This window comes from Hyperolius riggenbachi, chromosome 4 (genome assembly GCF_040937935.1).
Source record: "Hyperolius riggenbachi isolate aHypRig1 chromosome 4, aHypRig1.pri, whole genome shotgun sequence".
Lineage (NCBI taxonomy): Eukaryota > Metazoa > Chordata > Amphibia > Anura > Hyperoliidae > Hyperolius > Hyperolius riggenbachi.
Window position 1 is genome coordinate 380681102 of NC_090649.1, and position 13370 is coordinate 380694471.

A 13370-nucleotide genomic window follows, 5' to 3' on the forward strand; every position below is an offset into this window, starting at 1 on the left:
GCTCCAAGCAATCTGCTGGCGTTTGTGGTGAAAATCAGCATCTTTTCAGCGAGGCACCCTCCTGCTAGAACTGTCTTCCCTCTCCAGAGGTACAAGGAAGGCACAAGGGGTACAATAATTGGGGCAGAACACATAGAAGTTGCTCCTGGACCATGGACGCACCAGGTTTAGTAAAAGTTTTATTTTCCATGATTTTTATGCTCTAAACCTGGGTGCGTCTTATAGTCCGAAGCGTCTTATAGTCCGAAAAATATGGTACACCCCAGGGGAACTTTTTTTTTGATAGTCTCTTTAAGCTTCCCTTTAAGTTTCTCAGAGATTTGTATTGTACGTAATAGATCTGCATGATAATGGCTATATTGATGCATTCAGGGAACTGTCATTTCTGAGGAAGATTAACTGATGTAGCCCCTTTTGTAAAATGTATTGAAAATGAAGTCCAAATAAACCATAAAAAGTGGTTTCCTGGTAATGCTGCTGTAGTGTAATACCTATTATAGGAATTAAATAGATTGTGTCCTACTTGGAGCATTTTGCATTCAGCTGGAGTGCATTCACACTTGTAAGGTGCTTTGTTTTGCTGAAGCAAAGCAGGTTATACACAGTTGATCCAGACTTGGCTCACATACTCCTCTCTTGGCAGCCAGACCAGTTTGATGTAGTTGGCCTAGTCACTTGGTTTTATGAAACCAAAAACGATTCAGCAGCAGCAGCTTCCAAACATTAAGATCTATGCGCTATACTTCTAGTATAATGTTATTAATATATACAGTATTTAAAAAGCCTAATTAATCCCAAACTATAGTAGTTAAGCAACCAGAAAAAAAATTGTGTGCACAATTAAAGGGAACCAGAGTTGAGAGGGATATGAAGGCTGACGTGTTTATTTCCTTTTAAATAATGCACATTGCCTGGCTGTCCTGCTGATCATCTGCCTCTAATACTTTATGGCCATAGACCCTGAACAAGCATGCAGATCAGATGTCTGATGAGATTAGCTGCGTGCTTGTTCCAGGTGTGTGACCCTACTGACAAGAAAGATCAGCAGGGCTGTCAGGCTGCTGTATTGTTTAAAAGAACATAAATATGGAAGCTTCCATAGGTCTCTTACTTTGGGATCCTTTTACAGAGCATGTTGTCGATGTGAGTACGGCATCAAAGAAACATGGATTCTCTCCACTCTGAATGATTTTTGATTTTTTTTCTTAGTGAAATATATTTCTTAATTTGTTATACCGTGGCAAGAGTGGAGGTGTTAGAGAATATTGTAAATTGCTGTGCAATAATTTTGATTTTTATAAATAAAAAGTCAAGAATACTTCCAGGTAGATTAGGACTGTTTTGCTTTGTGGCAAACACTACAAGGAAATGTAGGAATGTGGCTAGGGCCTGCTGAGTTACAGGGGTCTGACTAACACATATTCTAACCCTTTGCCACCAGTCCTTACGAAAAAAAGGCAGGTTATGTAGAAGGGCCCCATTCAATGTGTATAGTGTGCCAAAGTCCCCGTAATGTGAAAGGGCCCCATGCTGTAAGCTTAGTGTGCCAAACAGGGCTGTGGAGTCGGTACAAAAATCCACCAACTCCGACTCCTCAGTTTAGGATTCCACCGACTCCTCGACTCCAACTCCTCTAATTTGCATATTACAATCTTGTTGATTGAAAGTATGTAACATGAAATTTGTCTCTTAACTGCCAACGCTTAGGAATTTTAAAAGACAACTGAAGTGAGAAGGATATGGAGACTGCCATATTTATTCCCTTTTGTCTTAGACTAAAACTAGTCCTTGGTAAGAGTACTTGTGAAAGGTACAAACCGGAACAAAGAACATCTATCAGGCCCTAGACAATGTAACTGTGGGTACATGTAAGAGTGATGTGCAGGTACTCTGCAGGAGAATGAGATTCTTCCTCTTACACATTCTTCATGCACAATCTGAATCAGGTTTATGGGTGATAGACAACACCTCTGTGTCCAATGTGCACAACATGTGGATTCCCTGCAGCTCTGTGGAGAGTGCATATGTAGAGTATAGTACTACTGTGTAACAAAGTAAACCTGAGACAGATGAAATTAAAGTTTTATACATACCTGGGGCTTCCTCCAGCCCCCTTCAGGCTAATCAGTCTCTTGCTGTCCTCCTCCGCCACCTGGATCTTCTGTTATGAGTCCAGGTACTTGAGCCAGTCTGGTGTAGTGCGCATGCTCACACTCCGCCACCGGGCGCGTACTACACCAGCACAGCCCTATTGCGCAGGTGCAGCACGCTCCTGACTGTGGAAGCGGCATGCGGCCGGACTGCGCTGACTGGCTGAATTACCAGGACTCATAGCAGAAGATCCAGGGGGTGGAGGTGGACAGCATGGGACTGATTAGCCTGAAGGGGCTGGAAGAAGCCCCAGGTATGTATAAAACTTTTCTTTTCATCCTTCTCAGGTACCATTTAATTCGTAGTCACCAAACCAAATTTTAACATATCAAATTATTTGATTTCATGAGCAATTTGCTCAATTTATACATTTGCATAAATCAGAATCCACGCAGAATTATTTCCATCTCATTGACCATCTCTATTAGTGACACGGATACACATCAGGTTTTATACTTACAGCATAAATGTTATTTAGTATATATGAGATTCCTGTGTACACATCATATATACCAGGGGTCTGCAACCCGCGGCTCCGGAGCTGAATGCGGCTCTTTTTCACCTTCGCCGCGGCTCCTAGGCGGCCCCGGGGTCAGTGGCTGCGACGCGCGTGTGACGCGTGTGCTGTCGCTGGCCGGCAGCCTATCAGAGAGGCCGCCGGACCAGTGCAGTGCAGGGCTTCGGGCGGCCATTTTCCCGTAGCCCTGCAGTGTAATGCAGGCAGGACATGACGTAGGAAGAGGATCGTGGGAGTTGCGCGCCACAAGGTCGGGACAGGAGGAGATCGTGACAGGAGGTCTTCTGACTAGGTGAGTAAATGGGTTTTTCTTTTCAGATCTACTGAAGGATTGTGCATGTGGGGGTCAGATCTGCTGAAGGATTGTGCAAATGGGGGTCAGATCTGCTGAAGGATTGTGCATATGGAGGTCATATCTGCTAACGATTTGTTGTATAACAGTTTTGCGACTCCCAGTTTTTTTTCTCTTTTCGGAAACGGGTCCAAGTGGCTCTTTATGTCTTAAAGGTTGCAGACCCCTGATATATACAGTCACAATCAGATTTGTATATCTGACTTTAAAAATACGGGGACTGCTTTATTGAAGCAGCATAAGTAACTAATTTTGATTGATTTATTTCATTTTTGTGGACTAAGCACAGCTATTACTGTATGTATAAATTATTTATGATGACTATTATCTGAGAAACAGAACATTTTATCATATTTTCTATTTTAATTACAGTTCAAATTCATTAGGAGTCGGAGTCGGTGCATTTTTTCCTGACTCCGACTCCAGGCACCCAAAATTGCCCCGACTCCACAACTCCGACTCCACAGCCCTGGTGCCAAAGTCCCCTGTAATGTCATAGCTTGCCAGTGTCCTTGTATTGTCCTCCTCTTCTTGGTGCCTCTAACCTTTGTCCCAGCTTTTGAGTTCATCCTGTAGTATGTCTGCAATTATGTAGGCCTCCTGCAAATCTCTCCCTAGTTTTGTAGTGCTTGCAAAACATTGACAGGCTGGCACTGCCTCTGTTAAGAGGTTAAAGGAGTGCCTGTAGTTACTGCCAGAAATTAAGGGCTGTCTCTAACTGCTGAAAGATTGCTTGACCACCTGTATATACAGTAGATTGTAGAACCACACTGGATCTCTCACCCGGCCATGGGTACAGCGTTGCTGTATCTGTCAATATTCTGCTATCAACAGCATTGCCTCCTTTTTATGATTAACTGTAAGGAGACAATTATTTTTTTTACTGAACAAAGAAAGAGTGTGTTATGAGGAAAAGAGGAGATAACTGAGAGAAAATAAATCCTCTAAGGCCCCTTTTACACTTAATCAGTTGTTCTGTTATAACTGAAAGAAAACTGATTTTCAAAGTAATGCCCATATTTTCCTATGGCACCTTTCACCCTTAACGCGTTTCCACTGAATTTTTTTCACAATGCACTGCTATGGAAAAAATGCATACTGAGGCCTCTTACACGTTAGACAACGCGTGCAGGAGCAGTTTCCTGCACGCGTTAAATAGTGTGCGGCATGCCGTCGGGAATCTGCGGTGCGACGCAATCAGCGGCGGTGGTAATTAACCCGACGGGAAAACGCCGGCGCCCGACGAAAAAAAGCTCCCTGGTGCGTCATACCGCAACGCATCGAAACGCAGCATTTGGTGTGAAAGGTAAAATGAAAGTCTATGGACCTTCATTTTACCTTGGTCAACACAAAGTTTTGACACTGAGTTGAAACGCAGAAAAAGGGCTCTAGTGGTAAAGAGCCCTTACTTACACCAACTGATTAAGTGTAAATGAGCCCTTACCCTGTCAGTGTGGTATAGAAGACGTGCCTCATGTAGCATGTTTTTTTTGTTCACTTAGCTGAAGACACTCCTTTTTCCCTAATACAGGTACCAGAGTTGATCCAGATCACTTAGGGCCCTGTTTCACACTGAAAATCGATGCAAACTCACATCTATTTTGCCACAATTCTATTTGTTATTTTCTTCTTCTTGTTCCCTGACCTAGAATTGCAAATGCAACTGCCGAACAATTTTGCCATGCTTTTCCTCTGCTCTCCGCTAGGCTGCTATGCCAGTGCTGTCTGATCACATTTTCTGCAGTATTATATTTTGCTACTGATATTTAAGGCCCAATATCTAAGCACTCATACCTCCTACACCTGCCAAATTTTATGGGGAAGGGGTATGGGCAGTCAGACACACGGGTAGATTAGTTGATTATATAAAGTTTAATATGGTGTTTTATAGTTTAGCATATGGAAGCTGTCACAATTGAAGATTTATTAAAGGACACCAGAACTGAAAGGTTCTGGTAAAAATAATAGATGGAGTGTGTGGGGGCCCCCTCCGTCTTCCGCCGTTTTTGTAATATCCGTGTCTTTGGTGACCTTTGCCCTGGACATACTGAGCCCTGTGTGTGCAGTATGTCCTTCCCTCTTCGCTTCTGGCCAGGGCATAGTTGGTGGCTCAGAAGCACGCTGACACCTCTGTCTTCTGTGTGCTGCGTGTGCGCTGGACTAAACCAAGCGTCACATGCGAATCCTGTGACACTTGGTTTAGTGGAGCGCACAGGCAACACGCAGCCGCTAACTGTGTGCCGGCCAGAAGCGAAGAGGGGAGGACATACTGCGCACACAGTGCGCAGTATGTCCAGGGCAAAGGTCACCAAAGTCGCAGGACACCGGCATGGATATTACAATAACGGCGGCAGACAGAGGGTGCCAGGAGGAGCGGCCGGTATGTACTTTTTACCCCCCATACACTGCATCTATCATTTTTACCAGAACCTTTTGGTTCTGGTATCATTTAACATGAGTTTTCGGAGAACAATTACATTATCTAAAGAACACTTATAAATTTCAGCCTGGTCACCCATCCCACTGCATGGCCTGTTGTTTTGTGACTTTAAAATCCCAGCTTGCTATCCACTATGATATTGGTCTTAGTTTCTATAGTATTTGATTTTAAAGTGTACCCCTACTTCCTAAATTGCTGATCGTGTATTTCTGACCTTGTTACAATCATTTAACTGAATTGTGTGAAGTATTTTAGCTTCAATGTGTGTGTTCTTCATTCCAATTTCTGTTTAAGCCACAGGTTTCTACCACTCATAGCAGTGGCACTTGTGAAGAGCAACAGCTTTACTGGGCCAAAGGCACTGGGTTTGGGACAGGCTCTACAGCTTCAGGCTGGGATGTCGAGCAGGCCCTTACAAAGCAGAGGTTGGAGGAGGAACACGTTACCTGCTTATTGCTGGTAAATATCTCAATTATCTAATAACATAACCAACATCACCATGTTTTGTGTATTATTACTTTTGTTTCAAGGTTTGGTCCAAACAACAATCCTTCAGTGTCATATCTATGGGGTACATTACCCAAATAATTGCCAATGTCTCAGGAATGCTGGTAGCTAGATGTATGCTGCTACATATCTAGACCTGCTTGCTTGCTGCAGAAAGTTTTGGACTAGATTTCTTTTTTACGGAATATGATTCCTGTGTATGTTCAACATCCTGCCCTTGATAAGAGATATGAAGACAAGAAGTTGCTCTCTTTTGCCTCAAAACACTTCTCGGTTATTCTCTAAACAAGGAATTGTTCAAAGGAAACCAGAGATGATATGCAATAAAAGGTTTATATATACCTGGGGCTTCCTCCAGCCCCATGCGCACGGAACACTCCCACGCCACCGTCCTCAGCCTACTGTATCGCCGGTACCGGGTCCTGTAACTTTGGCCAGTCTGCGCAAGAGAAGTGCGCACTCTACGTATCGCTCCGGCAGCCAGCGTCAGCGTGGGAGCGATCCGTGCGCATGGGGCTGGAAGAAGCCCCAGGTATGTATAAAACTTTTATTGTATATAGTCTCTGGTACACTTTAACAAGTTTGTCAAAATTGTAGAAGTATGTTGGCCACATTCATGGTAGTGTGATCGACTAATAATTGTAATTTGAGGGTCAACTGCAGTGAATATAGACTGAATCTGTAGGCCATCCTACTACGTGGCTGCTGGTAAGAGTCACAGATTGCCATTTTACAATGTGTTCCGCTATATTGCAGTTACTAATCGGCTAACTTCCCTCAAAGTTGCTTTATGAGTGCACACATTACACACTGGGTGAGTGGAGCGGATACCCCTGTATGACCGGTGATTGTGGGATGGTGCATGAGTTTTAACCTATGTGGTGTTGTCAACAGCGCTGCTGTTTGATTTTCCATACAGACATGTTTATTGGTAACTGTGCCAACAAATATATATTTTTTTATCACAGAATTTAACCTTTTTTTTTTTTTTTTACTCTTTTTTTTTTTTTTACTCTTAAGTGGCTCCACACACTGTCTAAAGGGCCCATGCACTGGTCGATTTCATCGATCGATCAGAAATCTAGTTTATCAAATTTATAGATTGATTTTGCAGCCGATTTCGATCGATTTGATCTGTCTGACTGGTTGAGAAAATCTAGGTCGATCTGCTACTGGCAGCAGATCAATGGCTGATAGAGTTGTATTGGATCTAATGGTCCATAAATGCATTTAGATCGATTTCCAATATCTGTTCCTAGTGTGTGGCACACATCAGATAGATTCCTGTCAGATTTGACTTATTTATTGTATTTATAAAGCGCCAACTTATTACGCAGCGCTGACGGGCTTGACAGGCATCTGACAGAAATCAATCTGATGGTCGAATCTGCTGCAAATTTATAAGTGTATGGCCACCTTAAAGCGGTATAAAACCCTGACATAATATTCAATAAAAACATGTTTTCCTACTTTTTATATGCCATACGGTTAGCATATTTGCTTTTGTGCATAAGTATTATTATTCATTTAGAAATTATACGTTGCTAAAGTACACTAATTTTACTCTGAGAGCTGACTCTGAATTTTATTTATAACTGCTTTATTCATCCTCTAACTTAATCAGAAAGCATTTATGCTTGTCTGACTTTGTTCAGCAGAGCTGGCAGTGTGAGAGAAGGCTTTGTTTACATTTCTCACTTGATACAATTAAACACTAGATAACATTATGTAAAGTTTCGGGAAAGGCCAGCTCTGCTGGAAGGGAAGCTTCCAAAGCCTGTGTTAACCCTTTGAATGCAGTTCTAGTAAAAAAAAAAATGCTGGTTGTATATAATATGCTATAAATAATCTATTAGAGCAAAGTAGAAATGCTGGGTTTCATTCCGCTTTAAGGACAACAGGTATGCCCCTTTAATCTATAGTTATTAGTCAGTATCCGCTAAGAACATTTCTACCAGGTGCTGCCATTTTCCTAATCCCCCACTCTCCATTTAAGATTGCCATTTCTGTCTGTTATTAAATTTAGAAGTTCTAACTCCCACCTTTTAATAAGGCTGCCCTCATTTTCCCTTTTCTCTGTCTAGATGGATGTGATTAATGAAGTTATATTTGATGTGTGCTAGTCTGTCTGTCTGTTGTGAGTACTTTAAGAACAAAAAAGAGAAAAGGGCTTAACGTAAAACTGAGCATTTAAATAGTACATGGTCCTTCAGTTGGTGAAAGCATTGAAGAATCCGGTGTTTGAGAGCAACAGGATAAAGCCGTGGACGGAGTACATGCAGATTCAATAACTTCACGCTTGACAAGTTGTTTTAATCTTTTTAAAATACTGTGTGAGGAATTTTGTAAAAGGATTGCACGATTGGATTGCACTCATACAGATCCATATAATTGACTTAAATAGATGAATCCTGTAGAGAGTAACCATTTTTCTACCCTATTAAAATGTGCTTCTCAAGCTTTCTAGCCAGTGTTCTAATGTAACTCCTAATTCAATTTTCTATGCAACAGTATTTTTCCTTGGGCTTATTTTAACTCTGAGAAACTGAATTCTGTTTCCATCTTGACTTTTGACGTAAAGAGCCTATTCAGTGAAAACTACACATTGAATGGATCCACTTGTAATAAAAAGTTATAATTACTTGGTGAGTCCTTTTCTTTCAACCCCTGAGCCCCGTGTCTGCCAGCATCCGGTGCGTGGCCCCGCCTCTTTGCAGAAGGGTGCCATGGCACTCACTATCCAAGACCATGCCATGGAAGCGCCACTGCACTTTCCTGTAAGGAGGCGGGGCTAACCGCCAGAAGTCGACACACAGGTTTGTGTTGAAGGAAAAAGGCCCGACAAGCAATTATAACTTTTTATTACAAGATCCAGTGAATGTGTAATTTCTGGTTCTTTAAAGTCTTTCAAATAAGCAGTGGCATTACTCTGGATCACAAGCTTTGCTATTGGACGGAAAGTAAATTATATATCCCACATGAAAAAAAGTCTAAACTTCTTTTATAAATGTAAATTGGCAGTAAAACTTTGCTTAAAGGACCACTATCGCGGAAAAAGTAGGCAGTTAAAATCAGACAAAACTGACAGGTTTTGGGCCAGTACATCTCCTCATGGGGATTCTCTGGGTTTTCTTTGTTTTCAACAGCATTTCCTGAACAGCCGTTTAACTGCCAAAATAGTAAAATACCAGCCAGCCTCCCTACTTACTTGCACACTATTTTGTCAGTTAGACTTTGCAACTGCTGTTCAGGAAATGTTGTTGAAAATTAAGAAAACCTCGAGAATCCACCATGGGGAGATGGACTGGCCCAAAACCTGTCGGTTCTGTCAGATTTTAACTGCTTACTTTTTTCACGATAGTGGTCCTTCAACTTGCATTGTAAGTTTAAAACAAGAAAAAAAAAAGTTTGAGCTCAAAGGTCATTTCAAACTAACTCATTTGCCCAAATAACATCTTCCCAGAAACCACATAGATGAAGTAGTATTAGAATATTTAACTTTTAAAGGACCAGCATGAAAGAATTTTAAAATTTCTCATACAGGTGAAACACACATTGGTTACAGAGTAAAATGCACTGTGAATTATGTTTTACTATGTAGCTGGCAAGTACTATAAGTGTTATTTATCTGACTGCTCTAAACCTCTTACCAAAAGGATTTGGACTAGTACTATTATTTATTGTTATTATTTGTATTTATAAAGCGCCTACTAGTAGGTGGAATGCTCAAGGGTTTTTTTTTTCATATGCTCTTTCCGGTTGAGACCAATACAAAAATGCTGGCCCGCCTATGTTTCTAGCAGATGGACTATGCCACTGCTTTTCAAGGAGGGACTGCTTTTGAAAATAAAGGAAAACGTTAGAATCTCCCATGAGGTGGTGTTCTAGCCCAACATCTGCCTGATTCGGGCTTTTGAAAGAGCAGGTGTGCTATGAATCTGAACATTACAATTTCTTTTTACAGGTTCTTGCTAGCTACATCAATCCCGCTGGATGTGCAGTTAATGGTGAAACGCCAACAAATGAGAGTCGAGGACAGAATAGCAATGCACTCCCGTCTGTCTTGCAAGAACTATTGAGTCAGTCATGTCTAATCCCAGCCATGTCCTCATACCTGAGGAATGATTCAGGTAAGGTTCTGCACATTGATTTCTTCTTTCAATAGCTATAAATTAACACAAAACATCACAGGTGAAACTAAGTTTGCACTAATCCAGGATTTATGTTCTTTGCAATGTCTCACAGTCCTCAGTATTGCTTCTGAGATAGATATAGATATGTATGTATAGATATAGATATGTATGTATAGATATAGATATGTATGTATATAGATATATATATATATATATAGAGAGAGAGAGAGAGAGAGAGAGAGAGAGAGATTATATATAGATATTATATATATAGAGAGAGAGAGAGAGAGAGAGAGAGAGAGATATTATATATATATTATACACAATTATATTCTATTACGATTTGTATAGCGCCAATATCTTCCGCGGTGCTATACAGAGTATATTGTCTTTTTCACTTAACTGTCCCTCAGAGTTCACAATCTTATCCCTAGCATAGTCATGTGTCTATAGTTTATGTATCGTAATCTAGGACCAATTTTAGGGAAAAGCCTATTAACTTATCTGTATGTTTTTGGGATGTGGGAGAAAACCCGCACAGGTAGAACATAAACTCAGCGCAGATGGCTTCTACTCACCAGGCCATTTATTCCCCACTGTGATTAATTTATTTATTGCATTTATTTTTTAGTGTAGCAAATTTTATTTTCTGTGAATGTGCTTTCACATGGTAGAGAGCACCTTGCCCAATGCAGTGGCAGGATAGGAGAATTAAAGGGAAGGTCCAAGCAAAATAAAGAGTTTCACTTACCTGGGGCTTCTACCAGCCCCATGCAGCCATCCTGTGCCCTCGTAGTCACTCACTGCTGCTCCAGTCCCCCGCTGGCAGCTTGCCGACCTCGGAGGTCGGCGGGCTGCATTGCGTACATTTTTACGCATTCCTGCTAGTGCAGGAACATTAACACATGCGTAAATTTTTACGCATTAAACCAGTAATGCGTAAAAATGTATGTGTTAATGTTCCTGCACTAGCGGGAATGTGTAAAAATGTACGCAATGCTGCCAGCGGGGGACTGGAGCAGCAGTGAGTGACTACGAGGGCACAGGATGGCTGCATGGGGCTGGTAGAAGCCCCCCAGGTAAGTGAAACTCATTTTTTTTATTTTGCTTGAAGCTTCCCTGTAAACTCCGGAAGTAAGGAGGTGGCAACTTAACAACTCAACCATAATCCTTGTCTCTCTCCCCCATCACCCTCAGCTCTCCCCATCACCCTCAGCTCTCCCCATCACCCTCAGCTCTCCCCATCACCCTCAGCTCTCCCCATCACCTTCAGCTCTCCCTTATCATCCTCCCCTTCTACATCAGTCTCAACTGGGATGTACTGTCTTGACTAGGGATGGTCAGAGAGATTCAAATAGTTCTGAGTTGATGCAAGATTGCAGACGTTTTGTATGCAAATTCATGCAGCGCTGACAATGGAACAATCATAATCCACTTTGGCATGATTCAATTGATCCATTTCCAAACATAAATTTGTATACAAAATTTGCATAATCCTGCATGAACTCGGAACTATTTGCTTGTCTTGGACTATCTCCACTCATGACCACTAATGGAGAGCAAGTATATTTGATAATGCTGAAGCAACCATATAATCTAGTACTGCCCCCCCCCAACAATGCCCATATGTATAATGGACTGAGCATTTGACACTTGGACGTGAAAACACATGCTCTTGTCCTGTGTATGACCTGCAGCTCACCACAGCACAGTTTTGCCGACTTCACACAATGGACAGCGAGTGAGTGCATGGCCCACAAGTTGAGATAATTTGCATTTTCTTCATCCTTAAACAATCAGATATTTTATAATTGTATTCATTTTTTCATGATTTCACTATTCATGGCTGCTTTTTACAGAACTAACATTTAAGATGGAATCCCAGTTTTAAACAAAGAATGACTGCTTGCCAACTTGCCACAAGAAATCTCATGCAGCAAAAAAATTAAATCTTAATTCCTATTTAATATACCAGTAGGTATTACAATTACAAAAAAAAAGAAGTACGGTAATCTTTATATGCTAAAATGCATCCCTGGAAAATGATTTTGATTCTTTTTGACGGACACTTAACATGGCATTTATTCCAGTGGTCTTTAAGCTCTGTTTTTTGTTTCTTCAGGCTATTGAGCCTACTCCTGTGTCAATTTTGGCATAATTTAAGGCTCCGTTTACACTTAATCAGTTGGTGTGCGTTAGTGCGCGTTGGTACGCGTTATTTCCATAGCAGTGCATTGGGAAGAAGATTTCAGTTAAAACACGTTAGAGAAACTCCAGTGACAATGTAATTTAAAAAAGTGCTTCATTTTTACAGTAATTATGTTTAAATTATTTAGTCACTGTTTGGCCATTGTAAAATCTTTTAAATCCCTGATTTACATTCTGACATTTATTACATGGTGACATTTTTACTGTTGGCAGATGATGTAGCTGCTGCATGCTTTTTTGGCAGCTGTAAATGGCTATTCCCCACAATGCAGCAAGGTTCACAGACAGGAAACTGCTAGGAGTACGTACTCAGTTTCTTGTGGGAGGGGTTTCACCACAATATCAGTCATACAGCACCCCCTGATGGTCTGTTTGTAAAAAGGAATACATTTTTCATGTAAAAGGGGGTATCAGCTACTGATTGGGATAAAGTTTAATTCTTGGTCGGAGTTTCTCTTTAAGTGTAAAAGAGGCCATACGAAAACATGGGCATTACTTTGAAAATCAGTTTTCTTTCAGTTATAACTGAGAGCAACTGATTAAGTGTAAAAGGAACCTAAGTGACAAGATGAAACTTTGGAAGCACCCAACAATAGCAGTTGAATGCAGTCTCAGCCAGTGAGACTTGTAACACCTTCAGACTTGTCATAGAAGTCTTTGTTGGTTTTCTCATTATGCCTTCAATAGTCATCCTCTTTTGAAGAATACCTGCTGTTAGCTCTTTTTCTGTACCGTATAGTTTCCATTTCTTAATTATTGATAAATCAAGGGATATTCATTGACTTGGGCATTATATTTTACTATCCTCTTACTTGTGCATTTCATCAATCTCTTCTCATATTTGCTTGAAATGTTATTTTAGGTTTATGGTGAAGGGCAAACCAACTTGTCCATTCTAGTGCCGCTTCCAGCCTGCAAGGCCACTCATTGCTGCCTTAATGTTGTGCCTTTTATTGGTTGTTCAGGAGTCCCTACAATGTTTTTGTTTTTTTTTTTGCATTATTCTTGGTTGACACATAAAAAGATGTCTAGTCCTGTCTTGTCAGTCTTTGACAGTTGGCA

The 13370-nt window shown here is 41.1% G+C and overlaps 1 protein-coding gene across 6 annotated transcripts in view; it reads left to right on the top strand.

Moving 5' to 3' along the window:
• The window catches only part of BIRC6 (baculoviral IAP repeat containing 6), a 342965-nt gene that overhangs the window by 238448 nt on the left and 91147 nt on the right, over positions 1–13370 (top strand). For 5 of the 6 annotated variants that reach the window (XM_068232104.1, XM_068232109.1, XM_068232108.1 and 2 more), the window contains exons 64-65: positions 5755–5919; positions 9932–10097. In XM_068232104.1, coding sequence (XP_068088205.1) covers positions 5755–5919; positions 9932–10097 — 331 coding nt within the window. The remainder of the gene's footprint in view (positions 1–5754; positions 5920–9931; positions 10098–13370) is intronic. The other variant, XM_068232106.1, reaches the window with a different exon arrangement.